Here is a 26,355-nt window from a genome sequence, read left to right as displayed (position 1 = left end):
AAATGAAAAAAAAAAGAAACAAGAAAGAAAAAATAGGTCATCAAAACGTGCATTCAAGTTTCCGAGAGGCGGTACGTGACCTGGACATCCAATCACGACCGTCATTGATGCGCTCGACCGTTAAGAGAGAAGTCGCTTAGGACTTGTTCTCCTCAGAAGCGACCTCCTTGGCGGCCTCCTGAGGCTTGGTCTCTCCAGCCTGCTCACCCTCGGTGCCCTTGTTCTTCATGTACTCATCATAGACATTAATAGCCTCGTCGACCTTGGCGCGGAGGGCATCCTCCTCGTCGAGCCTGGATAAAAAATAATTAGTACATGGTGAATAATGATTGAAAGGGAAGGGGGTATAGACTCACAGTCCAAGAAGCTCGTTGTTGTCCATCTCCAAAAGCATACCAGTGATCTTACCAGCGAGCTCGGGCTGCTGGGCTTGGATCTTAGGGTAAAGAGCTTCACCAAGCATCTGCTTCTGCTGTGGGGGAGGAGCGGCAGCGAAAGTCTGGTGGTTGATACCGCTGGAAGTAGCGGCCTCCTGAGCGGGCTGACCGGCAGGAGCGGGCTGGCCACGGCCACGACCCATCTGAGGACCGCCACGGCCAAAGCCAGGACCACCACGCATGTTACCCATGGGCATTCCGGGGACCTGGCCACGACCACCAGCACCACGACCGAACTGACCCTGCATGGGGTAACCCATACCGTTGGGAACACCACCGGGAACCTGCATACCCATGGGCATGCCCTGGAAGTTAGGTGGGATCTGTTGGTTGGGGGGCATACCGCGGCCACCCTGCTGACCGGGGAAACCAGCGGGGTACTGGGGGCGTCCACCGGGGATTCCCATGACCATACCACCCTGGGGAGGGAAAGGCATGCCACCACGCTGAGCACCAGGGATGAAGCCCTGCTGGCCGGGGCCGTAGTAAACGGCGGCGGGCTGCATGTAAGGCTGGGGCATACCAGCGGCAGCGGCGGCTTGCTGCTGACGGATGGTGTTACGGGCCTGGATGCTGGCCTCGAGCTGGCTGCGACGGACATCCTTGCGCTGGGCAAGAGCGACGTAGAGGGGCTTGCCGTTGACCATGCGCTGGTTCATCTCGGTGACGGCCTTGGAGGCCTCATCGGGGCTGCTGAAGCAGACGAAACCGAAGCCCTTGCTCTTGCCAAGCAGCTTCTTCTCGCCCTTCTCGCCCTCCTCCTCGGCATCCTCGGACTGCTCCTCAGTCTTCTCCTCGGCCTTCTCCTCGGTCTTCTCCTCGGTCTTCTCCTCGGTCTTCTCCTCAGCCTTCTCCTCGACCTTCTCCTCGGCCTTCTCCTCGGTAGCCTCAGTCTCCTCAGAAGCCTCCTTCTCCTCAGAGTCGGGGCTGGAAGAGCCGTCGGTCAGGCTGTCGCGCATGACCTTGGCGGAGGTGATGGTTCCGTAGGAGACGAAGAGCTCACGGAGCTTCTCGTCATCAACGTCGTCGGTAAGGTTCTTGACGTAAAGGTTGACACCCTGGTACTTGGAGGCCTTCTCGAGACGGGCAGCCTCGTACTGCTTGCGGAGCTCCTCCTCGCGCTCGTGCTTCTTCTGGGCACGACCAACGTAGAGCTTCTGGGTCTTGATGTCCTTCTCGTTCATCTCATCGACGGCGGCCTGCGCAGCCTCGTGGGTGGAGTAGTTGACAAATCCGAAACCACGGCTCTTGCCATCCTGGTCGTGGCTGAGAGTGGCGGAGGTGATTTCACCAAACTGCTCGAACATGATGCGGAACTCCTCATCGGGGATCTCGGTATCAAGGTTCTTAACGTAGATGTTGGTGAAGTTCGCCTTCATCTCCTCGAACTTGCTTTGACGGTCCTTCTTGGAGATGTGGTGACCGACAAAGACCTTCTTGTCGTTCAAAAGCATGCCGTTCACGTGCTTGATGGCGTTGTTAGCAGCCTCGGCAGTCTCGTAGTGAACGAAACCGTAACCCTTGGAGTTGGCGAACTCGTCCTGGGCAACCTTGCAGGACAGAATGTTACCGAAGGCGGCAAAGGTGTCGTGAAGAGCCTTGTTGTCAATGGCGTTGTCCAAGTTCTTGATGAAAACGTTACCCTGGCCAGTCTTGCGCAGAGCGGGGTCACGCTGGGACCACATGATACGGCAGGGCTTGCCCTTGATGAGGGTGTAGTTCAGGTCCTCGAGAGCACGCTCACCATCGGCTGTATTGTTGTAGTTGACGTAGGCGTAACCGAGCGAACGGCGGGTGACAGCGTCACGGCAGACACGGATAGAAGCAACCTGACCGATGGAGGAGAACAGCTCGTAGAGCATGGCCTCAGTGACGGAGGGGTCAAGCTCACCAACGTAGAGGGAAGCAGAGTGGGGCTGGGCATTGGCACCCTCGCCGGCGGTCTCGGCGGCGGCGGCAGCGGCAGGAGCACCGTTGGCCTCGGGGGCGACGTTGACACTGCTCTCAGCGACAACGGGGGTGGTGGCGGTTTCAGCAGACATGATGACTGATTTTCTTTTTTTTTAGTACTGATAGCAAGTCAGCGCACATTCACGAGGCTTTCGGATGTGGATGGAAGTGAAAGTGGGTTCTCAACGTTACACGGCATTCCCCAATCGATTCGAGGAATACACGTGTGGTCGAGATGAAAGAGTGAACGAAGAATCCTGAATGGGAAGTTGCCGTACAAGCCGCACTGTGCTCACATAACAAAGAACTGTGTTTTTGGGCTGCTCTGAAAGGATGGAATCACAATGGTAATGGGAGGGAGATGGGAGAAGATGGTAGGAAATGATTTATATCCAAAAAGAACACAAGTCCCGGTCCGGGGCATTCAAGAACAGTCTGGAAAGTGGGTAGGAGAGTGAATGTTTCGAGGGGCGCGACCAACCTGGAAGAACGGGTGAAAGAAGTTCAACACACCGCACAATGGAGGGGAAGATAAGATAGGGATATGATTTTTTCGAAAGTTTTCTGGGTTTTTTTTGAGATTTTTTAAAAGCTTTCGATAAGAGGTTCGAAAGGAAAAAAAGAGTTTCCCTAAGAGAGAGAGGAGGGGGATTGACAGAGACGAGGGATGGAAAAGAAGAAAAATTAATGTGATGGCGGTTTTTTTCCAGAAAACTCAGTCCGCAGTCCCAGTGCCCCCACTTGGCCCATTGGGGCAGGCGGTAGGCCGTTATTCACTGTAAACTTTGTTCTTTTCACTTTGTGTTGCGCGTCAGGTGATCTGCCACATGACATTAGGATACTCTACAACAACGACAATACAAGTGATTTATTTGTTTTTTTCTATTGTTCCCTCATTCCTTCTCATACCACGGGGAATGTATTGAAATTACTGGAATCGGAAAGAAAGACAACCAAAAAAACAAGGCTTGGAATCTAGCAGCAGAACAATCCGAGAGATACGGAAGATAGAAAGGGATAATGTGTGTGTCCACAAGTCGCATTCCTTACCCTCGGCAGATCCTCTATCCGCAGTACGTACCCAATAAGCTACCCGATATTATTCGCTCGACGCCAGTGCTATGCATACATGATGCACAATGAGGAACAGTAGAACGGACCAACAAAATTGTAGAATAAAAGAAAAATGGGATAACGAAAAGGTATAAAGGAAAATGAAACACGATTCAATGAGAATCAAACCCAGGGTAATCAACATCAACCCTAACTCAAATCAAATCCGGCTCCTGAGCTCACTGCGTACAACAGCTTGGTTCGGAGTGTTTCGGCATTCGAGTACCGCGGCAGCTTTAACAAGTTCACACAAGTACTTGTGCTGGGCAATCGTGTTTGATCCTCGCTTGAGTCTCGGATACTGAATCGCGGATGGAGATGACTGAATCCAAGCAGTGGAGCCCGCGGAGTCGACGTCACAAACCGCAAGACTTTCTGCCGTTCCTCCGTGGTCATCTGGTGCAACACTTTCCAGAAGATCTTGATGGTCGGGTGCTCCTGATTATCGTCACCGATCACATATACTCCGCCATACTGCGTGTTACGTCGCAAATCTTCCACATCGATGTCACCCGTCTCTCCACTCACTAGAGTCTGCAATTCAGATTGGTTGAACATGGACAACCAAGATGGTTGGATGATTTGTCCCAGTCCTTGAAGGAAGGCGTTGGTTTGCTGTATCGGTTGTGCCTGCAGGCGGTATCGTGCAATGTAAGAAATATAAACCAACCGATTTTGGTTTGTGACAGGAATATTCGAGCCATCGGGTCTCAATTCCTTTGTGACCATACGATTATTTGATCCAGAAACCGGAATGGTATCAGTCACCGTGAAGTCGAGCGCAAAATCTTCAACTTCGCCAGGGTAGTTCTTCAGTTTCAACAAACCCTGGTATAAACCTGCATCAAGGTCCTTTAAGTCGTTAAGATTGGCTCGGTACGAGGACTCTTTCAAAGCAGATCCACTACCGCCAGTCAACGCCCATTTCAGAAGGAAGAACGGCGCAAAGTTGACGTCAACTAAGATTCCTTCGTAGAGGCATTTTCCGATAATGCGTCCGAGAAACTCATATCGCCGAAGCAGCTCTCGAATATTCCCTGTCCAATCCGTGCTCTGCTCCATCACATGAATCTCTCGCATCTGTTCCTTGCACTGTTCAACAGCGGTGGGGTTGGGATATAACAAATGCTGATCATTCTCTGAAAACATGTTGAACCCATCCTCGGTCTTGAATGCTTCACTGGTAATGCTCGTCAAGAACTCCTTGGTGACACCGCCGCCATCAATACCTGCTTCCATGCTCCCAAATCGGTCAATGAAACTGATTTGAATAGGTTCTTTCAGGCCATCTCCCAGTTGATAGAATTGACCCAAGGCATCATCAAAGACGTGCTCACGCCGGATCTCAGCCTGGTGCCGACCAAGAACATCCTGCACGACTGGATGGCCATTGACCACCTGTCCCATTGTGGCCTGTGCGATAGATGCGCGCCAAGCGTCAGGTTCCACAAACCCATGTCGACGGCGGTGCTGATCATGGTAGATGAACTCCCGGAATATTTGAACTCTGGTCGTGAAGGGAATGAAAAACGGCATGTTTCGGAGAATCTCTAGTCTGGGTGCAATAGCCGCCAAAATGCGCCCACGTACAGTTCGTTGTTGGTGGCGTCTCAATGCCTCAAAGCGAATGGTCTGTTGAGCGTGACCGGTCCCTGCTAGCCCGGATGGCTCGTTGATTCGATCGGTGTCTTCGTTCACCAAATCGATGTGATCAGGATCGTCGGCCTGGGCTTGGAATTCGTATCTCTTCTCTTCTTCCGCGACAACGGAGGATATGAAACCTTCCATGTCGAAGCGACTGGTCATAAGCCAGTGGTCTTTGGGAAGGAACTTCCGACGAGAACTGTAAAAACAAAGCCACGGTTAATGTCACGGTGATTGTCAAGGTGAATTACAAGTTTCACTTACTCTCTCTCATGTAGCATTCGAAGTAACCCTGTCACTAGCCCTTTGAAGTACTCTAGGGGTATTCCAGTAACACCTGGGAGGTAGTTGGTTTGGCTTTTTACCTCCAACTCCTTTGTGATTGGCAGGGTAGAATCGGCAGTGGAACCAGTGTTGCTGAAATAACTGCTCAGGCTAACCGCAGTGGGTCGAAGCTCCGGCTCACTCAAATCAACGGCATTCCAGTAAAGAGTAAATGCCAGGTTTTTGAGGAAAATCGTCATATCCTTGACATCTCCTAGAGGCAATGCACTCTCTCTTGTCCATGAAACTTTATCGTCCGGAGATGTGAAGGATGATGTACTAGAGAAGAATTCGTCATCGTCCATGACCTTCAAAACAAATGTATAAAGCTCTAGGAAAAGCAGTATGGTGGTCCACTCTTGATCTCGTTGGTTCTGAGATATCTGGGAAGGTTCTTTGGAGTCTCCGTGTGCTTGCAATAACGGGAGCACTTTAGTTGAGTCACTGCTGATTAACTCAAATATGCGACTTGATTTAGATGCTTGCCAGAAATATTTTATTGCTGGTACCTTTGCATCTGGCTGGCCTGAGATGTGCTCTCCAGACGGAGCTGATCCCAAGTAAAGCCACATCCTGATGTCATCTCCACGGCGAGGGAATATTCTGAGTAGGTTCAATGCATATGTAGCAAGAACCCGGGCTTCCTTTGATGCGTCAGACTCGCTTCTTGTGGGGTCCGTTTGTGCCTGGTGAGACGATCGAATAGGAGAAAGAAGTCCAGTGACGCTACTTTGGTTGACAAGACTGGTGAGCTGTTCCTTGATAAATGGGTGCAAGGGCTGTGCGCCTGTTGAGGAGTCCAGATCACTTGGATCTTCCGCCTCTAGGCCTTGCATAAGATGAGTCGCCGTAGATGTGAGGAGATCGGAGACTACGCTCACGAATTCGAGCTCTGGTGATCGAACATTCGCTTCACTACCCAGGGCATATCGGTGGAAGAAAACCAAGTAAGAAAACAACCAAATCCGAGCCTGCATGGCATCTAGGGTGCGAGAGCCCTTGCCAGTTGAGCTGAGACGAGACGACACAGCCAAGGCAAGCATGCGGTAATTTATATGGTTGGCCAAATCATCAAGCTTGCCAAGGTATGTCCCAAGGTCGGGGATGGTCAGATATAAGGCTGCGAAGGATTCATATGCCGACATGGTTTCCGAGGTGATGGGCCGCAGAAGAGCAAGGACAGAGTTTTTAAGACTTTGCGGGCTGGGCGTGAACTCTCTTGTGCTGGAAGATTGCACACTTGACAAGTTCATGGTCAGGAAACCCATGGCATCATAATAGGTATCAGCGATTAGGGCCATTTGCTTGGGGATTAGTTCGACTAGAAAGACTACCCCCCGGAGTAAAGGCTCAACGTCAACAGAAGGAACGCAGGATATGGGTGCGGACTTCAGCGCACGCAGCACGGCGAGAGCCAGCCGTTTGAGGAGCTTGGTCCATTCGCCTTCAGTAGCGATCGTAGGCAGACTTCGCAAGGTCTGTTCAAATGCATTCACAAAGTAAATAAGCCGCAGAATGTCATCTCGCTTCCGTGCTGAGACGAACTGGACTAAAAGCCGAAGCTGGTCCAGACATTGGTCTGCAGTGGCATACGGAGCAGGCAGGCGTGAGAGGAATGCCATATTCCCCGCGCCAAGTTCGGCTCCGCCAGCGAGATCCATAGCATCTGACCTAGCCCGCTCTTTGGCATCCCACTCTGATCTCCACGCGTTATATGTAGTCCTCCTACTGCTATCGCCCCGCCACACTCGCTGGATGACCCGAACCGCATTGTGTTTCTCTCTGTCCCGCTGTCTCTGCATCCGTTCCTGCTGTGCAATGGCAACAGCGCTCTGTGGGTTCGAGGCATGCGGAGCCGGTCGGCCTGGGGAGCTTCCGGGGAATGCAGCGAAGGGATTATTGTTGCGGCCACTTAGGTTCACTTGCCGCGGACGACGTGAGTTCCCGGTAAAGGATTGGAACATCCTGGGAGCCTGGTAGCCCAGAGGTAAGGCGAGGGTTGCGGGGAGTGTGGGTCTATTCAAATCAAGTCGCTCTGGATGCAATAAAAAAAGACGAGATGCAAGCCCATCTCGCAACAGTGGGCAATGAAAGCGAATGTGAAGAACTATGACATACGCGGGCTACGATACGTGTGTTGCTTATCGGCGATATGCACACGGCACACGCACCAATTTAGGCGGTGGGCTTTATAATGCCACATTAACTCCACACTAAAGGCCAAGTTCTTTTACAGTCCCATTCCAATAGGCTATTCTATGAAGGCAATACGGCAAGGCAGATGGCTTAGAGCAAGCATGAACCTAACATAGGAATTCGAATCATTTTGCAGGTATATTCTATAAAATTGGTCCAGAATGCTCAACGTTTGCATTCAAGCCCTTCGTCCCAAAGGCCGGGTGACCGGGGCATGCATAAAATCAACATCCACGGACGCTGGATGCCGAAAGGGTTGATCAAGACCCGTATTCATTCAGGTATGCTGTACATATAATACAAAGGTGGTGCGATCGGCCAGCGAGTAGTAGAGGAGTGGATCGAGGAAGTAGGCCGTCGGGGGTGATTGATGGGCGACAAGCTGTGTTTTTTTGTCTAGGGAGCCCCTGCATAAGATTGTTAAACGACTGTTGTGGGTATATATGTGGAAAGGTACATGTACTAACAGTCGGTGGGTATAATGGTATGCTTCGGAGGCGCTTATTGACTGGGTCGAGATGGGTCCTCTTTGCTCTGTTCTTCGGCAGCCTCGCGAGCGACAACCTCTTCGGCATTCTTGTCACCCCAGATGTTAATGTAATCTTGGCCCTTCAGGCTGTCAACCACTGTCACTGTGCGGCCATTCCGGGTGATCTGCTTGACATATTGATCACGCTTGGGTTGCACTTTCTTCGAGACGAAAGGGGTGAGCTGTCTTCGGGTTAGCATTCGATTTAAAATGAGATGAAGTTAATTGCACGAACATCGAATTCATTTAGATCCTCAGGAACCACATAGGTACGGACTTTCTGGTAGTCAATCACGTAGTTGCCCTTCTTGTCAAAGTGACCCATCGATCCTGTCCGGGTACCCTTGTAGTAACCGCCATTGACCGATTTCGTTGTGAAGCGCAGGCGCGCCATCATAGTAGGTGAAGCTTTAAACATATTGACGAGCGTTGTAAACGGTGGGCTAAACAAGTCAGGGCGACAATGTAAAGCAGTCGAGGTTGAGAAATCCTAAGTCCGGGCGGTCAGACGCGCCAATCTCCACGCCGAGAACTTTTTTTTCGCAGCCAAAAAAAAAAAGAAAAGTTGAACGGACCACTCAAACTAAACCCTTTCCCAACCAACACGGGAACTTGGTCTTTTTTGTACATTCTTTGTGAAAACTGAGGGTCCTGAGTTTTTCCTTTTGCGCTTTCCTCCGATAAATCGCAACCATGCCTCGCCAGCAAACCAACTTGCGGGGTCCGAAAGACCGGGAAGGCTCAAAAGGCAGACCAGCACCGAAGCGCAAGAGCACCCGTGCGATTAATGCGCTCTCTATCGCCGAGAAACAAATTACCACCAAGCTTGGTGTGCGCCGGAATCGATTAGGTTTTTACGACGACGGTACAGAACGCAAATTCAACAACCGCGGTGATGACGAAGACGGTGAAGACGAAGATGGAGAGGTCCCAAACTACAAGCGCCGGAGATTCAACAACGCTACCGAAGACGGCAGCCTCAACGGTGGCAGTGACAGCGAGGGTCACGAGTGGAAATTGGGACAGGTGGACAGTGATGACGATGAGTCTCTGGACAGTGACGAAGCTCTTGGAGAGAGTGACGAAGAAAGATTCGAAGGCTTTACATTCCGTGGAAGCTCTAAGCCCAGATCCGCACCGAAGAAACCTACAAAGAAACGTGCAGAGATCAGTCTATCCGAGGACGTCGATGCATCTGAGGAGTCTGAGGATGAGGATGAAGAAGATGATGAGCTCGGCGAAGATGCCGTGGACCTTCTGACTGCTTGGGATATGAACACCGCTGAGGAAGAGGCCGAAGCCAAAAAAGCTGCCGCAAAATCAAAAAAAGCAGCGGCTGATGACAGTGAAGAGGACTCAGGCTCGGAGGCAGACAGCGAAGAGGACCTGAGTGACGACACTGGGCTGTCTCTTTCTGACGATGAGGAGTTCGATGGCAAGAATGACGGCTTGAGTAAGCTCCAAGACTTCGTTAACTCCATGGAGACCGGGCGTCGCACCAAATCCACCCAAAAATCACAAGAACAGAGCAAGCCTACTGAGTATGGCTTAACTTCTTCTAAAAAATTGACTGTCGCCGATCTTCTGCCCTCAATCACAGATTCGCGTCTCAAGAGCTCTTTGAAGCATGTCGAGGCTACTGCTGCTCAAACATCCAAGTCTGGGATTCCGGGCAAGCTGGATGCTCCCTTGGCAAAACGCCAACAAGATAAGATTGACCGCGCTGCGGCTTACGAGAAGAGTAAAGAAACATTGGATCGTTGGATCGACACTGTCAAACACAACCGCAGAGCCGACCATCTTATGTTCCCTCTTCCCGATCCAGATAACCAGCAAGTCCACCGCTTGGACGTGGTAAAGCCGACGAACGACCTGGAAAGCACTATTCAGAGCATTCTTGTTGAGAGTGGATTGGCAGAAACTCACGGCAAGTCAGCTGAGGAGCAAGTCGCAGGCTTTGAGGATATTCAAGCTCGTACATTGCCTCTTGAAGAGATTCAGGCCCGTCGTGCTGAGCTCCGGAAGCGACGTGATCTGCTCTTCCGCGAGGAGGTTCGTGCTAAGCGAATTAAGAAGATCAAGAGTAAATCATACCGTCGTGTGCACCGCAAGGAGCGTGAGCGTCTTGAGCAGCAAGAGCAACAGGCGCTTATGGAGGCCGGTGTGGACATGGATGAGATGGACATTGAAAAGAATGAGCGAATGCGAGCTGAAGCCCGTATGGGCTCCAAGCACCGCGACAGCAAGTGGGCCAAGAGCTTGAAAGAGACCGGCCGTACTGCCTGGGATGCAGATGCCCGTAACGATGCGGCCGACTTGGCTCTTCGCGAAGAGGAGCTCCGGAGACGAGTTGAAGGAAAGAGTGTTTCTCGCGGTGATGACACCTATCTGGAATCATCCAGCTCAGAGTCCGAAGATGACGATCCCTGGGCTTCGGATGCTTCAGATGTGGAGAAGCGCAAGATAGAAAAGAAGCTGCGTGCTTTGGATAATGAATCGACCGAAGCGATCCCCAAGGGCCGGCATTCCGACCTTTTCGAAATGAAGTTTATGCAAAATGCGGATGCTGCTCGCAAGCAGGCGAATGATGCTGAACTCAGACGCCTAAACCGTGAGCTCAATGGCGAAGATCCAGAGTCCGAGGCTGAGTCGGAAGTCGGTCGACGCAAGTTTGGCCAGTCAAAGCCTGAAGTTCAGACGAAGCCATTGCCAAGGAACGAGTTCGAGGAGAAGCCAGGCTCAGATGACGAGGATATCGACATTGTAGTTGATCGTCCTGTGAAGTCGAAGTCTGTCGCTTCTGATCCGAAGACTACCGCCAAGCCCTCTACCAAGATGTTCAGCCAACCGCCAAAGGAGAACGTTGAAGAAGAAAACCCATGGCTGGTTCAAACCGAGCGCACCAACCGTCGCCGGACTGGTACCGATGCTCAAGATTCTATGGATATCTCAGTTATCGATGATCAGCCACAGCCCACGCAAGCACCTGCTCCACCCAAGAAGAGCAAATCAGCCAAGGCAGCTTCTTCCAAGAAGCGTCCTCATGATGAAAACGATAGCGATGATGAAGATAATGTGCCTGTCCTGCTGAAGAACCATGATCTTGTCAAGAGAGCTTTCGCCGGTGACGAGGTTGTCGAAGACTTCGAGCAAGAAAAGATGGACACAGTTGCAGACGAAGGCGACAAGGTCGTTGACAACACTCTCGACGGATGGGGCAGCTGGGCCGGTGACGGTGTCAGCAAGAAGGCACAGAAGAACAAGAAGCGCTTCTTAACCACAGAGAAGGGTGTCAACCCCGAGAAACGCAAGGATGCCAAGCTCGCTCGTGTCATTATAAACGAGAAGCGAGTAAAGAAGGTATGTTTTCTCTTTTCAGAAATGGTTCCTTATCAATTACTGACTTCTTTTTCTTCTCCCAGAATATCAAATACATGGCAAGCCAACTGCCTCACCAATACGAGACGAAGGCACAGTATGAACGCTCGCTGCGTATGCCTCTGGGTCCGGAATGGTCTACGAAGGAAACTTTCCAGAGTGGAACCAAGCCTCGTGTCATTGTCAAGCAGGGCATCATCAAGCCCATGGAGAAGCCCATGAAGTGATGATCTCTGCAACGATTGACAAAGCGCCTGACACGTTTGGCTTTATGTACATTTTTTCTCTGGCGTGTCTTCCATGGCTTGGAATGACATTTTGCATTGTTATCTTTTCAGTCACCTAAAATACCACATAGATTGTGCCGATTTTACAAAAAGTTTTTTGAAGACTTGGAAGCATCAATGTTGACATCCACATATGCATGAGTAATACACTGTAGAGCTGAAGTCAGGCTCGTCCTAACCTTGAAAGTACATTATAGATATGTCCAGTTGACTATCAGTTGACTATCAGTTGACCTGCCTGTTGACTGCAGTTTCCTAGTAGCCCCGGGACCTCTAACATTTGAACAAATATTCAATTGTTCCAAGGTTCCACTTTCTGGAGGCTCCTATGTAACTTTTCTACATATATCACATGCATGTGCACATGATGTGTGTTTTGAACTGATGTCTCTGCCCGCACGGGCAGGTGGGTACATCCTTAGTACCTAGTAGACATAGTACATATATGTTTGTGTAGTCTCCACTTCTTCCGGCACCTGAGTGTTCAACTTCAAACATTGGTTCCACCTAGGAAAGTTTTTTCTGGGGTGTAGGTAAGTGTAGTATTTTGTAGGAATGTTTAAGAAGTTCTAGCTATGCCTATATATGTAATTCATATCTCATTAATTCATTGCACAACCAGTGCGCCAAAACAAAACTCCAAATAAAAGAAAAGCAGACAAAGATGAACCTCAGGTCGGGACCATGAACCACTTATTCCTACTTCGTCTCATTCGGAGCCTTGTCTTGTGCCTGCTTCCCAGACTGATCTTCAGTATCTGCCAAGGGGAGATCCAAGTCAACAACCCAGGGTGCATTGTCTGGCTGATAAGAGAGAGTACAAATGCTAGCATTCACGAAAAGGGTCTCTTTTCCGAACTCAAGCGGCTTCTCGCCACTTTCGGAGCTCATATCGTAAAATGCGCCCTGCTTTTCTAGCATCTCTTCTTTACTTTTCACGATACGCGTCTGTTTGACGCCACCATCGGCAAAGGAATTCCACTCGCCGCGTACGGCGCCCCAGGCTTCATGGATATGTCCGAAGAGGTAGATGCGGGGACGGGCACGTTCAGCAGCACGAAGAAGATGTGTACAGCCCACATGACTTTCTCTCGAGGCACCAAGGCGATCAACAGTTGTCCCTTGGCCCACCAGATCGAGGATCCCAGCTGGTGGACCGTGTGTGAGCATTACATCGATGTTGGGGTGGTCAGGGACCGGGTTGGCAGGTGGGGCTGCGCTGCTGCCTGGGAAGGGAGGATTGTAGCGGTCTTCGGAGCGGGGGTATCCAAAAGCCCAGCGACAGAACTCTGGTTGATACGGCGAGGCATAGACGGTGAGCTTTGCGCCATTGGATAGAGTGAAGGAGTGTACGCCTTCTTCGAGGTAGCGGATTCCGGCATCACGGGCCGACTGGTTGGTCCAAAGGTCCTTGACGCTGCGGACGTAGGCTTTCATGTCTTCGAGGGCAGGAATGGCGCCAGTGCGATTCGTTTGCATGATGGACTCTCCGTCATCGCCTAGGACTGGTGGTTGGACTGGTGGTTGGACACCGAGGCGAATGGGCTTACGATGCCGTCTGTAGCCGAATGTCGTGAAGTATTCCTCGTCGAGGGTGAGGTCGTGATTGCCGGCGATGACAAGTTTCAGTTCGGCGTTGGCAGCTTTGAGCATCGAGATCGTCTGCTCGTACTCGACCTTGTAGCCTACTTTGGTAAGATCGCCGGCATGGAGAAGGACGTCTGATTTTGGAAGCGGGTCTCGGAACGCATGGTCCTTGTTGATGGCGGGGAGAGGGACATTCGTGTGGGTATCGGAGATCATGCAGATGCGGGTTTTAACCCGCGCAGACAAGGTCATGGTGGGTAAAGGGTGTATTTCGAATGGATCGGATAGAGGATATGTGAGAGATTAGATTACAAGGGGAAGAAGAAGAAGTGTTGAGAACTGGGATCAAAATGTCTCCGACACCTTAGATGGTTCGCGGGGGTAGGACGTCAGGTCTCCGCTTCACAGCCCGCCCTTGGCCCCATCAGATATGAGATACAGTTTGAAAATACTACGAGGAGAGAATTTGAGAGAAATTGACTACTAGGAGAAGCAAGATGAAGAAGAAAAAAAATAACGTAAACAGGAAATCATTCCTATAGAATGGACGGCTCAGAGCTCTACAGACATCACATCCGTGGATGCCCAGATCATGAAAGTTTTCTGGTAAACATAGCTCAAACTCCGAAAACCACCCGTGCAACGACAACCCATGCGGCGCCCAACCGTATGGTTTTCCCTTTTGTTTTTTCGTTTACTTGCGGATAGCCTTCTGGTAGAAAGCCAACTCGTCACCCTCCAGGATGTAACCGTCGACACGGCCAGACTGGCCGGGGCGGGAGGCCACAACAGCGTACAGGCGACCGGACTCGAACTGGCGCTCAATGGCACCCTCAACCTTGCCCTGGTCGGCGTAACGAGCAGCCTGCTTCTTGGTAACAGACTTGCTCTTCTTCTCCTCCTCGGCGCCCTCGGTCTTAACCTGGCGGCGACGGCCGATACCCTGGCCGTAGTGGGCCTCGTACCATTGACGGAAAGGAGCAGCGTCAATCTGGACAACAGCGGACTTGGTCAAGGTGTTGGTGCGGACCAACTCGTTGTTGGAGGGGTGGAAAGAGACACCGATGACACGGGTCTTGCGGGCAACACCCTCGGAACCCCAAGAGAAGTTACCGGACTCGATACGGAGGGCACGGAACTTCTGGTTACCACCACGGGTACGGACCAGGTGGATGCGCTTGGTACCGATACGAGTGTTAGCGGGCTGGCGACCCTTCTCGAAGGCTCTGTTGGAAAGATATCAAGTCAGAATTCGATGTTTCAAAAGAAAAAATTGTTGTGTGCTCCAGGGTGTTCGTGTGTATTCCTCAATGTCACAAGGGGACAGTCCTCTAATGCACCACAGCCATTCTCGATTTCCATCCCCGCACAACACATAGGAAGGGAAAATATCCAACTGAATTTGACAAGAGCACCGTACCTCTTCTTGCGGTAGTATGCGCGCTTGGCACCAGTGGCGCTGCGCTTGTGGCGAGAATCACGAGAGATACCCATATTTGCGGTTGATGAGGGGGTCTGTTGATCACAATAGAAAAATTAGAACTCGGGTCCTTTGATATGTGTGCTTCCTGAAATTCCTTTTCTCCAACGCTTCTGATTCGTCACGAGTGATAATGCAAGATCCAAATTGAAAAAGTAGAAACGGTGCGGCGATGTGTTGAAAGGTTGTCAAGGACGAGTGGAAGGCGATCTCGAAATCGAATAATTCCCGGATGATGGATTTTTCTCGAATGGTACTTGATTGTCGACCCGGACGAAGCAGAAGGGGAGATAAAAGGGAAAGCGATGCGATCGGGAGGGAAACTCACCTCTAGTTCTGCAGCCCTTCACCAAAAGCAGAACGGTTGTCGATGGGGTGTCGTTGGAAGATGCGGTCGTGGAGTCCGTCGAATTTCGCAGGGCGCACTGTGTCGCTCGCTTGTGCGGTTGCCCTAACTGACACTAGTCCGCAAGTGGACTAGCCGATCGTTACCTAAGCAGATGACCTTGGGTCCCGTGACAGGATGGGGCGATGTTGCTGACTCATCGTATCTCTTTGGTCCCGCTTTTCCATTCCTACTTGTCCCCATAGTCTGGGCAGCTTCAGCTAATACAATAATTTGAGCCATGGCCAATCTTAAAAAGATTTGTTTTATTTTATACCGATTTCTGTTCTAGTATATTCTTATTTTTATCTTCTTCAAAGATTCAAATCATGCTTGCTTTATTGGCTCTTCTCGCCTTTCTTCGCCCGCTCCTCTTTCACAAATTCCGCAATTCGCTGGAAACACCCGAAGCCTTCCACAAAGCACGAAGCCACCCATTTGCACCACAGCCCGGACAAAAACGGAACCCCATGGGGCTTCAACTTGAGGATAGCCAAAAGAGCCGATTCAAAGATATGAATAGCCAACACAACTGGGAACAGTAGCGGCTGGATGTTGTAGACAAAGTGCGCAAAGTCGGGCACGTATTTGTATCCAAGGTTCTCGTAGACGAAGGAACCCGGTAGCAGATTGCTGCGCTTGAAGCAGCTCACATAGGTGAAGAGGCACAATGCAAAGACCACATTTTGAACAACTCCCTGGGGAGCTCGGTACTCCGTCAACATGATGTCGGAGCGGCCAAGGCGCTGCAGACTGTCCTTGTGCAGTGCGACCAAGCGGCTGCGGGATTCGCTGAAGTCTTTCATGGCGGGATCAATAGGGACATTGTAGCGTGTTCCATTGGCGCGGAGCACAAGGTTTGAGAGGGTCAGGTCTTCGATTTGGGCACCGTGGGCTTCGCGTGCGCTGATTTTGTTGAATGCTTGTAGGTAGAGCTGGAGGGAGTCGCCGTGATCGGCGTTCATGTGCTTGATAATAAAGTCTTTGGACATGGTTGCAGATGGCCCTGGGGCTTGTTATCGCGGAGCAGATTGAAGAAGAGCTTTTATTTGTATTGAAAGGCAGGAAGTGAGTTACTTCAGAGGTACATGAAAAAGAGAACTTCAACGTTTGAATGGTCACAACGTATGTCGACGGACTCGATCCCGCGCCAAGCCCGAGCAACCCTCGGCCCCATCACGCTATATATTATACTAGTGCTGCCTTTTCTCCAAACATGTGCGATCGTGCATTTTCAAATAGCTACAACAGCACAATTCTACAACCTTGGAAGCATGCAGGTGGGAAACAAATTCTACACGAAGGAATGTTTATTATTTGTCGAATATCGCCCACTGTGCAAACACTACCTGGGCAGATAAAATGAATTTACTACTTACCTGTAACATTCGTCTGCAAATGTGGATGCATACTTCAAGCTTACAGACCAGATTCAAATATGAAGCAGGTTCAAAACGAGCCCTCGCATTTGTTGAGAATATACGCAGATTCTTCCATCATAGTGAAGTGCTTACAACGACCACACACTAAGTCAAGAAGAGACTATGGTCACATTCAATGTTAAGGATATGCGCAGTTTCATTCCAAAAAGGTTATGTTTATGGTCAACTGGTAGCTCGGTCATGGTGTCTACAGCCTATGGGTCTCGTATGGCCCGCTATATGTACTGCATAGTAAGCGTAGGTATATTGAGTATCACGTTTTAAATTGCTTGAGGACGGAGAGAGAATATATACATTTGGTAGTTACAGGGTTCGTTTGTATTGAAAACCTGTGCCACGACCATAGACCATGAGATCCAAGAAAGTCAAAAATAGAACAGGGATTAGATGACCAAGTCGGGGTTCTATGAAATGAAGATGAAAGAAGAAGAAAAAGGAAAAGCTCCAGAAATAAGGACGAAATATCGATCGTGACAATCATGAGTATCCAGGCGTAGCGAAATATTTCAAAGTAAAGCAGCATACACTCTTGAGGGAATTGAAACCCGTGTCAAGAGTATGGGAATCGTGCCGTTTATGCACTGTGGCAAATGAGATCAACTCCTAATCTCGGTTGAGCGTAGTTCATTGTAGAGGGAAGGGAAGGGAAAGGGTCCAAGTAGCACAACTTACATCAGAGCCAGGGTCAAGTCACCATGGATACGGGCCTTGAGCTCCACTTCAATCTCCAGATTCAATTCAATCTTCAACTTCATACCTTCCTCTTCATCGATGCTCTTTGCCTTTTCGTCAATCACGTTAAAGTCACCCTCCGGAATCATGTCACTAGTGCGTTGACTGTAGGGTTGCATGGCCCTCCTGGGCTGCATAACTTCTTCATCGTCGGAATATTCATCATCATATTCGTCCGAGTAGTCATCTTCGTCCGAATATTCGTCGAGCTCATCTTGCTGCTTGGCCTTTTGTTGTTGCTGCTGTGGCCGACGGCGACGTTGTAGCTGATTGTTTTGAGCGGGAGGGTTCTGGTCATCTTCGTCCGTGTAATCGTCGGCGCTATCATAGTCCTCACCAGACTCCTCGTCAGGGACTTGGAACTGCTTCTGCTTCTGTTGGGTCTTTTCGGCGGTGGCCATAGTGAAGATGATGACTTTGGTATTCGATGAACAAAGAAGATGCGACTCGAATGGATATAATCAAGGATGGGGGATTGGACACCGCAGATGAAAGCTTGAAAGCAGAATGGAGGAAAGGATTAAAGACGAGGAAATGGCAGGCGGTGATATGAATTGAATGGATATGAGAATAATGGGAAGTAAATCAACTCAACAGGGACAATGACGTTAGCGGCTGTACACCTCACTCTCACAGATACCACAATGATGCTCCGTCATAGATGATTTGGTTTTATTTTACTTCCAAGAGAAAAAAAAAACAATTAAAAAAAAAAAAACCACCCGCGTCATGCAAGATACGTTGTCCCACTTCAAGGTTCCCAGGGCGTGTCCATAGGAATCGACCCCGGCCGAGACACTCAAGAGATCAGCAGCAAAATAACCCATACGGCCACTGGATCTATAATTACCACAACTTAAGAATTCTCCCCCTGGACCCACGACTTTTTCTCGTGGTCAGAACCAATAACCAGCCCTTGGGCTGAACATGACAGCCGGTACAACTGTGGCTGAACACGTATTTTCCAATGTTCTACAGTGGTACAGCATCAAAAATCAGGGTTGGACCGTCAGTGGCGTCATCTGCCAACTTCCCTTTAATTTGCCGCGCTCATTGGAAAACCTGCAACGGTCTTACGTCTACTTAATATATAAAAGTGGAGACAACCGAGGGGGCTGCCAGTGCCAGAATTGTCCGAATTCAATCCCCATTGGCCCATCCCATCCGAGTGGAGTCCTGATTTCTTTTCCTAGGCTTTTTTCAGTTCAACGGACCCTCGTTTATACTCCGTCCACACCGAAAGAAGGCGATTGATGCACCTTAGTTATTTCCGATCTTGGAGCTGATAATCTTGCCCAAAACACTATATTCTCACTGCCCAGGTGCCCCCCGGTCCGCTATATGGTAACTCGCTCCATACGGAGGCGTTCCAGGTCCTGATCCATGTCAGCCCCAACGTCATAATCCCCCCCTCCCCACATTACCGCAATTATCAACCCGTCTTTCCATGGACCTGGTATCAAACAATTGGAGCGTCGTACCTCGTCCGTACAGGTCATAACCCAGACACTTACATCCCTGACGTCGGAGGCGGCAAGAAACACGCCCATCGACGCCGGTTTTGTGCACTTTAGGGTATAAATGACAAGCGTACAAGCGTCGTCCCGTGCTGTCTTCCACATACATCATACATCATACCAGGTCAATCTATCCTAGTTGCTTTACATTCCTGCAGCGTATACATTTCCCTCGCACCAGTGACGCTTTGTCCCCCATACAGTCATAACCCACACCTTCCGCGACTGATCACTTCATATTCGCCCCTCATCCCCCTCTTCTTTATCTCTTTCCTTTTTTTCCACCATGGCCGATCAAGATCCTCAATCCCCAAACCCGGAGACAGCATCTACTCCCACCAAGCAAAAGCGTGCCCCTCCCAAGCTAGGCAAGAAGTCACCAGGCAAGCAAGAACAAACTCCGCCTGCATCAGAGCAAGAACAGGACCACGAGGAAAAGAAAGAACCCAAAGAAGAAGAAGCCACCGAGAACCAGGAAGAGCAGAAGAAAGAGCCTGAACCTGAACCCGAGCCTCACAGGCAAGAACCCGCTTCAGACGAAGAAGACAACGCCAACGGCGAGCAAGAAGAAGAAGATAAGCCTGCCGAGTCTGAACCAGAACCAGAGCCAGAACCCGCTCCAGCTCCCAAGCCAGAACGTCGTCGTAGACGTCCCCGCCCCACAGAATCAGACGTCGAGTCCGTCCCACGTAACGACATGGACGCCCAACAACAACCACAGCAGCGCCAGCGCACCCGTCGCACACGCCAGCCCCAACAAAGGCAGCAACAGCAGCAAGGGCAAGATGGCGGCCCACTCGGTGGCCTAGGAGGCGTCGACCAAGCCGGCCAGCTCGTCCAGAACACAGCCGGCAATGCCTTGAACGGCGTGACAGGACAAGCAGGCAAGGCCGTCGGCGGTGTCCTCGGCGGAGGCCAGAAAGAGGAGAAGGGAGGAGATGGCAAAGACGAGCAGCTGCGTCTGCGATTGGATCTCAATCTGGACATTGAGATCCAGCTTAAGGCGAAGATCCACGGTGATTTAACGATCGGATTATTGTCAGTATTCCCCTCCTTTATATACCATACTACCTACCCTCTCCTCCTATTGTTTTCTTTTGCCCCCTCTTTTTCTTCCCATTTTTGTGCGGTTCACGGGTTCGCTCCTGTGCTGCCGTCGTCATTGTCTCGAGATACCACTCAAATTACTCTTTTTCTTTTCCAGTTCTTTCACTGACTAACGTCTTAGGAATTGATTTGTCTCGACTATAGCTCCTAGAGAAGCATCCCATCTGCTCCCTGCTGCTCGGGCATCCAAATTATATTTTCCTATCCGAATTCGATTTATTTCTGCGACGAAACGACTCTTACGCTTCTTTTTGGTGACGCGTGACGCAAGGTGCAGGGTTTGCATGACTTGACCTGGCTTGTTCTGTGCTTTTTATTTCCATCTTTTCTCTATATTTCTTATTTTACTTTTCTTCTGACGGCCTTTGTATTTTCGGGGGTTTTCCATTCCCTAGATCTGGTCTGTGTGCCTCATGTTGAATGTACAGTATAATTATTCTTCCCAAGTATAGTGACTGGATTCGGCGAATGGGATAATGAAGACTCTATACAGTCCATTTTTGGTTTTTGGTCTTGGTCATGCGTTTAGTAGTCTGCCATCTGTGAAACGAGTTTTTGAGCCTCGTGTAACTGGCCAATCTATTAGTGGCACCTGAGGAGCTTGATCAGCCAAATATGTACATTCCTAGCTTGGTTGTAATACCCGGCCTTCAAATGTTGTGATAGGTACTGCCGTTCTTTCTACCGTGAAATAAGTAATATTGAAAATTTGTCAAACTTGGACTCGGCGTATTCTTTACAAAGTACTATCTCACGGCAATCTATTGAATTCATACCAAACAAAACCCACTATATCCCCGATGTCCTTAATAAAACACCCATCGACAGATTCGACTCCGTTCTCCCCTTAAGCCTTCACTCAGATGATCGATATTTATGCTGCATCTTCAACAGAGAAAAAAGAGAAAATTATTTCAAAAGAAAAGTCTACGGCAATCTTGCCCAGCTCATACCAACACCAAACAAAATTGAATGAATGAGAAACCCTCCTCTAACTCAAACCACTTACAACCCAGCAACAACCATCAGTCCATATCCAAGGGTCACAATAACCACGAAGGACATCAGACTTGATGGAACACCGCGCGAGAGGAAGTGGCGGACCTGGAGATAACGCTGGCCAGTTTGCGGCACTTCGGTCATAATCGCAGCTAGTGAGGGATGTCAGTATTGTTGTTTCTTTTCTTTTTGTATTAGAGGGAATAGGAGGGTCATACTCATATTAGGGAATCCACTTGTGGGTAATCCCATCGCAACAGAGCACATCAGAGCACTCGCCATGACAAGCAGGTTCGGGTGAGGATCCTCCATGCTGACACCAATTTGACGAACGAGAGGCAAAATGATCAATGCGGCAACAGTATGTGAAATGAATGTGGCGATGACCAAAATGAGTGCGCAGAAGACAAGCAGTACGCTGTACAAACTGAGGTGCTCTACCCGAGCCGTGATACCGGAGGCGATGGTGTGCAATAGGCCGGATGATGTGACCGCCTTTCCGAGGCAGAGACCTCCTGCGGCCAAGATGATGATGGTCCAAAGGAAGTTGTTAAAGTCTTCCTTGTTAAGGATACCGGTTCCGAAGAACAGGACAAGGGGGATAATTGCAATGACACCCATATCACCAAAGATGTGCTCTAACTGGTGGCTTACACACCAAAGTGCAATGGTGCCAAGGGTCACTGCACAGATGAAGTACTGGATGCCGGTGAAACGATCCTTCACAGGGCGCATGGGGATGACAGTTTGGTTGCGACCAGGGTGGAAAGTCACCAGCAGGAGGCCCCAGATCAACAAAATGGAGATGATGCACACTGGAAGCGCGATGAAGAACCAGGTACCCCAGCTGATGCTAGGGTACATGTTCTGCAGAGCGATAATATTCTGTGGAGATGCAATGGGTGAAGCAGCTCCACCAACATTAGCTGCCAATGCAATTCCCAGGACGAGAGACTTGGCAAAGTTCGACTCTGGTGACAAGTTGCGCAGAAGAGGTTGAATGATCGAGTAACATAGCACGGGAGCTGCGACATTGCTAATCCACATACTCAAGAACATACTCACGAACATGTTGGTTAACAAGACGACATGCGGCTTTGAGCCGGCCTTGCTGAGCACAAACATAGCCATGCGTCGAGCAATGTCGTATTTAGACAAAGCTGCCGCGATAGTGAACCCACCTAGAAGAAGCATGATCACCGGGGTCCACATTGCCCCAAAAACTACGCTAGTAGCCTCCTTCGGGCCCAATCGCTTGTGGGGCTTGTCTTCTGACCGCATGATGCCAAGAACCACAACCAAGAACGGAATCAACAAAGATGTAACAAACAGGGGGATGGCCTAGGAGAATGGTAATAATCAGCAATCAAAAAAACAACAAAATTTGAAAACGGGAGAAAGGGGAAACACCGACCTCCGTGGACCATAAAATGCTAACGAGTACTAGCATCGCTAGGCAGTTTTGTTGTTCGGGCGTCTCCATTACTTTCACCGAAAGCAGGGCACCAAAAACAGCAAAGCTGAGAACCAATGTTCCGAAACTCAGGCTGCAGAACCACAAGGGGAAATGAATCCGCCCGAGTGGGGTAGAGACCTCTGTGGTAAGAATTTCTTGCTTGTCACCTTGTCGTCGCGCCGTTTCGGGGTCTTCATCAGCTCCAAGCAGGGTTTGACGAATACCAACATTCAGGGCCTGACCACGACGTTCGATGCCAATCATCTCACGCCAGACAGTGTTTCGCTCCCATACCACATGCTCACGCAGATGCAGGCGCAGCTCGCGGCTAGCCAGGGAGCGATTTCCCCTGGTGACTATCTCAGCGTAGACACCTTCAACCTTGTCGATATGAGAGTCCACAGTAGCCATGGTGCTTTCGGTGAAAGGCAACGCGGGGGACACGACAGAGGCCAGGTAGTCTCGACGCAGATTGCGGAACAAAGTTTTGTCGTATTTCTTCAGAGCTTTCGAGAAACCGGTCTTGTTCAGCTCGATGAAGGATCTGAGCTCACAGAGGGAAACATAGACTTCGACGAGACGTTTCTTCAGGCCCACTCCATTATTATAGAGCTCGAGGAAAGCCTGATCACCAATCTCTGAACCAGTGAGTCCCCTGCTGCTCGTCCGCCCGAAGAACGCAGAATCTGCCATGTCGCCTGGTTGTACATCAGTCGCAGACTCCCCATCTGTCGATTGGGGTCTGTGCCGCAGCCCTAATGAAGCAGACTGAGCATCATCGCTGTCTGCATCCTCATCGCTGATTGCACTCGAATGGCGCCTCGGACCAAGGCCATTGCGAGTGGAACCGCTTCTATTGCGGCGAGAACTGGCCTTGATGACAGTCTCGCTAACAGGGTCCATGTTGACTCCGTCTGTGTCGCTCAAGTAGACGGTGGCATCCCGCATTAATTGATCGGTGAGTTTAAAGATCTCGTCCTGCTTCTCCTCATAAAATGTACCGATCTTTTCCATCTCCGCATCAAGGGCCCGCTTGAATATTCCGTCTGGGTTGGTAATCTGGGGACCCAGTAGGGGAGCGGACTCAACGTCTGGACCGCCTGCACCATCGGGTCGGTTGACTTGCTTTTCGAGGGTATAGATTCTGCATGGAAATTTGTCAAATTAGCATTGCACTTCTAATTTTCAAGCCACATGCATCGGATCATGCATTAATCCAGACCATGTGCAATGTGACACCCACACAGAATGAGCACGCGACACCAAGAGGCAGGGTTGACTCCACTCTGGTTGAGAACTTCCAATGCAAAAGACCGGCTTCGCAACTTACAGTTTTTTAAGGTTGCTGTATGCAATGTAATGGGAACTCCAGTCAGGAACCGCATTGAACTGAATGCTATGGGAGAACTTCATCTTGGCTGCAGTCTCCGGATCAAGAGCAGCGCTGCTCTGGCTTGATATATATGCCCGACGGCGAAGGGCCTCCGACCAGAACCTTAGTGGGGTTGAACGGATACCGCTAAGGTGCTTTTCTGACAACGGTGTATTTTCCCATGCACTGTCCTGTCCAATCCCAACCCCCGCTAGCGACCGTGGGTTTGTGGTAGGCTCAGATGGCCGCGAGGCAAGCGGGACTGATCGAGTGACTGCGGACGCAGAATCCCGAACTTCGTCTCCAGAATGACGAGTGACGTTATAATCGACAAGCTCAAAAGATTCGTGACTCGCGGGGGAAGCCACTGTCGCAGCGGCTATTGGGAATATACTCGGCTAAGGGCAATTGCGCGACAAGAGGGGCCCGCTTGAATGAAATGGGGAGGTATTGCGGGGCGCCAGGCAAATCGAGGTGTTGGTCAGCCGGGGCCGCTTGCGTGGGTTGCACTGGTGGTCAGGCTGGCAATAAGTGGTGTACTGCAGTGGGGATCTAGGATGAAAGCTAGGTGTGTTATCCTCCGAGACACACAGACTTGACTGGGATGCTGTTGCCCACGTTCAGATATGATCGAGGGAGCTTTGAGGCGCTTCGCGGTGATCTCAGGAACCGTTGCATGCTTAATCGGGAATGGCCTGTCATGCGCTGAGGTAAGCGGTAGATAGCCTATCAGCCGGCGGATAAAACAAGCAGGGTCAAAGAGGGTCCAAGTGTAAGATTACTACTACAGAAAGAAACCATGCGTGGATCATAGGAAAGGAAGACTACTACTATAGCGGAGAGACTCTTTCAGGGTAGAAATTGATATATTTGACTTGTTAGGAAAGAGCCAGCTACATATCGGACGTGGTGGTGTCAAAAAAATCATCCAAAATACTATGGATCATGTCAAATCAATGCGGGCAAAACTAGATATACTACATGTACAGATGCTGAAAAGAAAGAGTCGACAACATGGAAAACCTTCCGCCAACCCCATTAGACGAAACAAGAAGAGAAAAGGTGACAGGTGATGACCTGTTCCCAAAAATTGTTTAACGGCGGCGAGAACCAAGACCCAAGTTTGCACGACCTGAAATACCAAGCTTGTGCTGTCCGTCTCTCCGCTCCCACACGCCACTGCGACCCTCGGCCACAGACACCAGCTCATTGGCAACACGGTGAGCTAACTGAGCATCACGTCGCTTATCCGACGCATCAATAATCCACTTGATAGCGGCACGACGACGCTGGCGTAGGGTCAGCGGGTGTGGGACCTGCAAGGCTGCACCACCACCTGCAATACCCTTCAGTTGACGAATTCGGAAGAGAGGGGCAACTGAGTCAACGATCAAAGTGAGGTAGAGGACAGGGTCGAGAGGAAGCTGAGAACCAGGAGGGCCACCAAGTAGGGGGTGGCGGGGGTTGATGTTAGGAGGAGGTGCGGTGCGGAGGTGATCAAGAATGATGGACATGTTCTAACGGATGCAATGTCAGTCTTCGGGATTGCGACATGCAAATTATGTTAAACTCGATTATCAATTAAGTACCTTTTGTGCCCGAGCCAACTTGCCATCCTGCATCAACATTTTCGTGAACTGGTCCTGCATCGAGTCGTAGCGCTTTCGGAAGTTGAAGGTCTTATTCTTAGTCGGAGCTTCGGGCTCCTCGAAGATCAAGCCGGGAGTCCGCTCCGCGGCTTGCGCGTTGACCTGATCAATCATGCTGGCGAGCATAGCAACCGACGCATCATTGCCGGTTTCAAAGCCTTGAGTCTCCGGCGCGCGGGCGCGAGCAGATGTCGAAAACGAACGAGAGCCACCTGCTTTCTTCAATTTGTCTTGCATGACCTTCGGCATGTGCTTCCGGGCCTTCTCATCACGCGAGAGAATCTGCTCAACGGGGCTTCCTTGCTGTAACTCCGGGCTCGAGGGTGTACCGTCACAGCTCTTTTCCTTCTCCATAATCCTTGAGGTCTCATTGGCCTCTTCAGTGACAGAAGGCAGGGGATCCTGGGTTGGGAACTTCTGCTCATCGGGCTGGATGTTCTTGGAGCCATCCTTCGATGAGTTCCATCTTTTCTGCACGGGTGCGGACTGTTCAGCCCGGAATCGGAGGGATAAAACGGTAGTGCGAGGCGCAACGGAGGACACGGTTGACTGGCGGAGGGCAGTAGCAGCCCTGTGGGCGGCAAAGAGGTTCAATCGAGGAGGCATTATGTGTAATTGAGTCCTTATATCAAGGCAACGGGGTGACCGAGGTGGATGATGAAATCTTGGCCGAATTCAAAGCGGTCTGCAATTCTGCAATTTACTACGTGATTAGTCACCCTCGCCGCGCACACGCGATTGAGTTGAACTATGTGTAAGACTCACACTTTA

General features: G+C 50.3%; 10 protein-coding genes across 10 annotated transcripts; 2 read left to right on the top strand and 8 right to left on the bottom strand.

Moving 5' to 3' along the window:
• Positions 1 to 136: 136 nt before the first annotated feature.
• On the bottom strand, positions 137 to 2,479 carry pab1 (polyadenylate-binding protein; the record flags this gene model as incomplete). The annotated part of the gene is made up of 2 exons (XM_057163234.1): positions 137 to 293; positions 357 to 2,479. 2 exons carry the CDS (start codon positions 2,477 to 2,479, stop codon positions 137 to 139), a joined length of 2,280 nt encoding a protein of 759 aa, XP_057021915.1.
• A 1,171-nt stretch (positions 2,480 to 3,650) lies between these two features.
• Positions 3,651 to 7,432, bottom strand: N7466_003836 (HECT-type E3 ubiquitin-protein ligase; the record flags this gene model as incomplete). The annotated part of the gene is made up of 2 exons (XM_057163233.1): positions 3,651 to 5,343; positions 5,409 to 7,432. The coding sequence occupies 2 exons, from the start codon at positions 7,430 to 7,432 to the stop codon at positions 3,651 to 3,653; spliced, it is 3,717 nt and encodes a 1,238-aa protein (XP_057021914.1).
• Positions 7,433 to 8,165: 733 nt separating this feature from the next.
• On the bottom strand, positions 8,166 to 8,611 carry N7466_003835 (mitochondrial 54S ribosomal protein mL41; the record flags this gene model as incomplete). The annotated part of the gene is made up of 2 exons (XM_057163232.1): positions 8,166 to 8,375; positions 8,429 to 8,611. The coding sequence occupies 2 exons, from the start codon at positions 8,609 to 8,611 to the stop codon at positions 8,166 to 8,168; spliced, it is 393 nt and encodes a 130-aa protein (XP_057021913.1).
• A 275-nt stretch (positions 8,612 to 8,886) lies between these two features.
• N7466_003834 (UTP14 family protein) lies at positions 8,887 to 11,798 on the top strand (the record flags this gene model as incomplete). The annotated part of the gene is made up of 2 exons (XM_057163231.1): positions 8,887 to 11,553; positions 11,616 to 11,798. 2 exons carry the CDS (start codon positions 8,887 to 8,889, stop codon positions 11,796 to 11,798), a joined length of 2,850 nt encoding a protein of 949 aa, XP_057021912.1.
• Positions 11,799 to 12,557: 759 nt separating this feature from the next.
• N7466_003833 (uncharacterized protein) lies at positions 12,558 to 13,697 on the bottom strand (the record flags this gene model as incomplete). Its single annotated transcript, XM_057163230.1, has 1 exon — positions 12,558 to 13,697. One exon carries the CDS (start codon positions 13,695 to 13,697, stop codon positions 12,558 to 12,560), a length of 1,140 nt encoding a protein of 379 aa, XP_057021911.1.
• A 442-nt stretch (positions 13,698 to 14,139) lies between these two features.
• N7466_003832 (40S ribosomal protein eS8) lies at positions 14,140 to 14,939 on the bottom strand (the record flags this gene model as incomplete). Its single annotated transcript, XM_057163229.1, has 2 exons — positions 14,140 to 14,671; positions 14,866 to 14,939. 2 exons carry the CDS (start codon positions 14,937 to 14,939, stop codon positions 14,140 to 14,142), a joined length of 606 nt encoding a protein of 201 aa, XP_057021910.1.
• Positions 14,940 to 15,648: 709 nt separating this feature from the next.
• Positions 15,649 to 16,302, bottom strand: N7466_003831 (DUF2470 domain-containing protein; the record flags this gene model as incomplete). The annotated part of the gene is made up of 1 exon (XM_057163228.1): positions 15,649 to 16,302. One exon carries the CDS (start codon positions 16,300 to 16,302, stop codon positions 15,649 to 15,651), a length of 654 nt encoding a protein of 217 aa, XP_057021909.1.
• A 1,118-nt stretch (positions 16,303 to 17,420) lies between these two features.
• On the bottom strand, positions 17,421 to 17,885 carry N7466_003830 (uncharacterized protein; the record flags this gene model as incomplete). The annotated part of the gene is made up of 1 exon (XM_057163227.1): positions 17,421 to 17,885. One exon carries the CDS (start codon positions 17,883 to 17,885, stop codon positions 17,421 to 17,423), a length of 465 nt encoding a protein of 154 aa, XP_057021908.1.
• A 1,402-nt stretch (positions 17,886 to 19,287) lies between these two features.
• N7466_003829 (uncharacterized protein) lies at positions 19,288 to 20,236 on the top strand (the record flags this gene model as incomplete). Its single annotated transcript, XM_057163226.1, has 2 exons — positions 19,288 to 20,039; positions 20,230 to 20,236. 2 exons carry the CDS (start codon positions 19,288 to 19,290, stop codon positions 20,234 to 20,236), a joined length of 759 nt encoding a protein of 252 aa, XP_057021907.1.
• An 877-nt stretch (positions 20,237 to 21,113) lies between these two features.
• N7466_003828 (putative plasma membrane phosphate transporter Pho87) lies at positions 21,114 to 26,190 on the bottom strand (the record flags this gene model as incomplete). Its single annotated transcript, XM_057163225.1, has 6 exons — positions 21,114 to 21,259; positions 21,326 to 22,448; positions 22,522 to 23,707; positions 23,894 to 24,314; positions 25,077 to 25,452; positions 25,525 to 26,190. 6 exons carry the CDS (start codon positions 26,188 to 26,190, stop codon positions 21,114 to 21,116), a joined length of 3,918 nt encoding a protein of 1,305 aa, XP_057021906.1.
• Between the last annotated feature and the right edge of the window lie 165 nt (positions 26,191 to 26,355).

The sequence above is a fragment of the Penicillium verhagenii genome, assembly GCF_028828195.1.
Source record: "Penicillium verhagenii strain IBT 33310 chromosome Unknown utg000005l_segment0_segment0, whole genome shotgun sequence".
In the NCBI taxonomy this organism is placed as follows: Eukaryota; Fungi; Ascomycota; class Eurotiomycetes; order Eurotiales; family Aspergillaceae; genus Penicillium; species Penicillium verhagenii.
Note: the sequence above shows the minus strand (reverse complement) of the source record. Positions and strands in the feature narration are given on the sequence as shown.